The 4395-nt window shown below is 46.1% G+C and overlaps 1 protein-coding gene across 1 annotated transcript; it reads right to left on the reverse strand.

Annotated features, from left to right (window-relative positions):
• Nucleotides 1–447: 447 nt before the first annotated feature.
• LOC101771803 (transcription factor PCF1-like) lies at nt 448–1537 on the reverse strand. Its single transcript, XM_004975111.2, has one exon. It carries the CDS (start codon nt 1490–1492, stop codon nt 974–976), a length of 519 nt encoding a protein of 172 aa, XP_004975168.1. The 5' UTR covers nt 1493–1537; the 3' UTR covers nt 448–973.
• Between the last annotated feature and the right edge of the window lie 2858 nt (nt 1538–4395).

A 4395-nucleotide genomic window follows, 5' to 3' on the forward strand; every position in this document is an offset into this window, starting at 1 on the left:
ATCTGCAGAAGAAATAGCACAATCACTATAGTCATACTTTTTGTTGTGCATGTACTTCATATGATTCAAGAATGTGCAGTTGGAGGTTACATGTAGATAGGCAACAGCATACTTACAGTGAAAAAGATGCCCATTCGTTCAACTGGTACTGCTTGTGCAGACATTTATGTGAAGTTTTCTCCTCACAGAGAAATACAGGAATTCGACCTGACATAAAGACAAGTAAACATGCAAACCTACTTTTCAATTAACACTGCCTTTTCCTTGGATGCAACAAAAAGTCCATCCAAACAAAACTGCAGGTAATCTCTTTCTCCTTATAGAGAAACACAGGAATTTGACCTCACATCAATACAAGTAAATGTGCAAACACACTTCTCAAGTAACACTACCCTTTTGCTGGATGCAACAAAATACAATCATACAGCACATACTGAAGCCCATCCAAACAAAACAGCAGGTAATCTCTTTCTAGCAGTCACTGCATTTACATTTGGAAAATGCACAGAACAGAATATAGACACCAGGACAGTAAGCAATAGATAATTTGATAGCTTTCAAACTTCCACTACCACCGTACCACCTGGCCCTAAGAATAAGCATCAGGACAAATTCCTGGGCTAGAAACTAAATGCAGCTGGTAGTCAGGACAAATAAGAAAGCAACTAACCATGTACAGAAGCAAAAGGAACATTCAGATTCAACTGAAGCACCACAAGACGTCAGACTTTGTTCCCAACATCAGCAGAACTCAACAACTGCTTAAATGTCGTTTCTCCCTCTTCTGCGGTTACCATCTCAATCCATTATCTGCCTAAATAACTTGACAATCTAAGGAACTCATCCGTGGCATACCCCAAGGTAATAAGTTAATTATTGAGGGGGTATGCCACGATTACGGAGCACACATAAGAAAACCTAAACTAATGACTAACATTACAGCCCTAACTCTTAGAATATTCTTCTACCTAACCTAGTTATTATTCTCCTCAGCGGCAGCGCCAGAGCCGGATGCGGAATCGGCGGTGGGCGGCGGCTGCATGAGGAGCGCGGTGTAGTACGGGACGTGCATCAGGGACGCGGTGGCCGCCGCGGGGGATACGGGGACGAGGGCGGAGGGCGCCTCCTCGGGCGTGACGCCGGTGCCGGTGGCGGCGATGATGGATGGCTCGGCCTGGCGGAGCAGCCACTCGATGGTCTCGCCGTCGGTGCGATGGCCGAGCTCGCGCGTGAGCTGGAACACGCGTGCCGCCACCATGGCCGGGATGCGGACCCGGCGGCCGCGGCCGGCGACCTTGGCGTGGCGGTCGGCGGAGGACCTCGCCGGGCGGCGGGCCCGGCCGCGGAGAGGTTCCTGGGGCGGCGCCGCGACGGCGGTGGAGATGGTGAGGTCGCCGGAGACGGCGGCGGCGGGGGCGTGGGGTGGGGGAGGGTTTAGGGTTTGGGGGGCGGGGACGAGGTTGTAGAGGACGAGCTCGGAGGAGGAAGACATTTGGAATCGGAAAGGAGGGGGGATTTGGGGCTGCGAGGTGGGGCCGGCTCCTGCCTGCTGGTGGGGCTATGGGGACGGGAGGGACGGACGGACCCAGGGGTTATATAGGAATCCTGCTGGGTGGGCCGAATTAATTTCTCATTCACCTCTTTCCAATTTCTACAATCGATTTACTAACCTTTACGTGGGTTTTCCGTGCTGGACTGTGAGCAATGCAAGATTAGTTGACCTCCATGTTGGAAGGGGTCTTTTCTTTTTAATTAAGGAAATTATCCGTTTGAACATCGTACTAGTAGAAATGTCCGTGCGTTGCTACGGATCATTACTTGCTGTCACGTTATTTTACGTTTGTTCGTACCATTTTTTAACTGTGCACAAGAATTTTCATTTGCAAGACCTGCGCTCTTTGTGTCCAATGTTGCCCATCCCATCAAGTTTAGCACAAATAAATAATTGAAAACAATCAATGGAGTATTTTTCAGACATAAGGAAGTTATTTTCCCAATAAAAACTTTTTGTCACTTTAATTACCATCAGGGACACTTTTGTTGCTCTTCTTCCCGGACCGCAAGCAGACATCAAGGAAATCCATATGCTTCCGATTACAGCAATCAAGGCATACCATTTAGAAAGTGTGTTTTTTTTTGTTTGCAGGAGAATCACCTATTTGAAATAGTAATAATAAATATCAACAACAGTTATCCCACACATTCACAAAACCGGCATGAGGAATGCTCAGAAAACTTACAAACAGCTGAGGCGAGTAAGACTTGTTATCGTTGCAGGAATTGTGTCCCTCTATAGGTTGCTCGACAAGTACCTATTTGGTGAGGACCTCTGAATACACTATATTCTTCGTGTATCTATCGGTTGTGTCTTTTTGATTCACCTCTTTCTTATGTGTCATGTCGCTTTTGCTCTTCTTTTTTTTCTTTTTCTTATTTTTCTCTGACGGCTTGATTTTGTTGTCCTGCTTCTGGTCCTCATCTTCATCATCGTTTTCAGCTGTTAGTATCTTTATGTTCTTGGCTGTTGTTGCTCTAGAAAGCGCGACATATAATTGACCGTGAGAGAAAACCGGTTCAGGCAGGTAGATGCCTACATTTGGTATTGTCTGTCCTTGAGCTTTGTTTATTGTCATTGCGAAACTTAGTCTGACAGGAAATTGTTTCCTCTTAAAATGGAATGGGAACATCTCATCATCAGAGGGGCACAGCGGGATTCGAGGCAAGAAAACTCGTGTCCCATAATGTTGTCCTAGCACAATCTCTGCATCGATTGCATTTTTCTGGAAACCTCTTACCACCAACCTTGTGCCATTGCATAGTCCATTAGCTGGGTCGATATTTCTGAGTAGTATTATTGGACAGTTAATCTTGAGCTTCAGCATATGTGGTGGTAGTCCATTTGGGGTTAGTATGTTTAGGAATTCCGGGGGATAGTAGTTATGGGGGTCATCTTCTACAGTATCAAAGTTGTGATAGACCATCTCTTCTCCTTGGAATCGTTCAATCATTTTTAGATTAATGCGGTCTACACAGTCATTACGCGTGGATAAAATGGCTCTTGATGTGATGTAATTTGGATCCTCTAGGCAAGCGCTGTTCATTTGATAGACGCTGTCGATGAGTCTATCAAGTCCGGAATCATCCTTCGTGCGTGGAATACATATATTTTTTGGTAGACGTATCTCGCCTTTATCGTTTGTCTCAGTGCCATTGCCGATGCGCAGTAGGTATTCTGCAAACCATGGGTCATTTTGCGCCCTCATGTTGCGCACAAGCTTCATGTGACGCATGTAATTCCAGAGTTCAGATCTGCGTAGTGAGGCATCTACTATTTGTGATCTTGTACCCTTTCGTACAACCGGTAGAACTTGTCTAAAATCTCCCCCAAATACCACTGTTTTCCCACCGAATGGAAGATTTGGTTTATCCATTATGTCACGCATGCTTTTGTCCAGTGCCTCTATTGCCTGCCTCTTAGTCATCGATGCTTCATCCCAAATGATTAGCGATGTTGCCTGAAGTAGCTTGGCTGTCCCACTTTGTTTTGTGAATGAACAAATAGCCCCATCATCTATCCTTAGTGGTATCTTGAACCTTGAGTGCGCTGTCCTTCCTCCGGGCATTATGGAAGCTGCGACACCAGAGGTTGCTGTTGCTAAAGCTATTTTTCCTTGTCCACGGACTGTTGCAAGCAATGCCCTATATAGAAAAGTTTTCCCCGTTCCTCCCGGTCCATCTACGAAGAATAGCCCTCCTCCATCATGGTCAACTGCTGTTAGAATTTCATTGTAGGCGGCCTTTTGCTCATCATTTAGGTGTTTAGGCAATTCCATGTCCTCAGGGTCCACCTCGATGTTGGATTCCTCGGTGATCTCCCTAGGTGTATTGTCTTTTGTGTCATTTTGCTCATCGATCTTTGGAAGAGGAAATGATTGTATGTCTTTTCCCATCGATTGCAGCATATCCCTAATATTGATTAATACCATCTGTTCGACCGTTCTTGCATTTTTGCAGTTTCGTCGATAGTCTTCCGACATTGCCTCGATGTGATTGTTCCATAGTGCACGGATGTCGTGGGGCTCACAAAACACAAGAATCGTTGCAAATAGCCTTCGCAGCGAGGATGGCATCCGAAATAACTCTGCTTCCGTCAGGCAATCATCTAACGTGTTGTCTGCCTCAATGAGGCCCCTTCTGTCTGCAGCTTCACGAAATGATGGCAATATTTGGCCATCAACTGTTCGTAGCTCTTCGTAGCAGGTTGCGCCTTCCACATGGTTAAGGAGAACTCGAAGATAGTATCTTTCTCCTTCGGCTGGATGTGCTGAGACGATCCTCCCAACCTGGTACAACGTTTTCCTTTTCCTCTGTTGCCAAAACTTCCCCTGGGTTTGC

This window comes from Setaria italica, chromosome VII (genome assembly GCF_000263155.2).
Source record: "Setaria italica strain Yugu1 chromosome VII, Setaria_italica_v2.0, whole genome shotgun sequence".
In the NCBI taxonomy this organism is placed as follows: Eukaryota; Viridiplantae; Streptophyta; class Magnoliopsida; order Poales; family Poaceae; genus Setaria; species Setaria italica.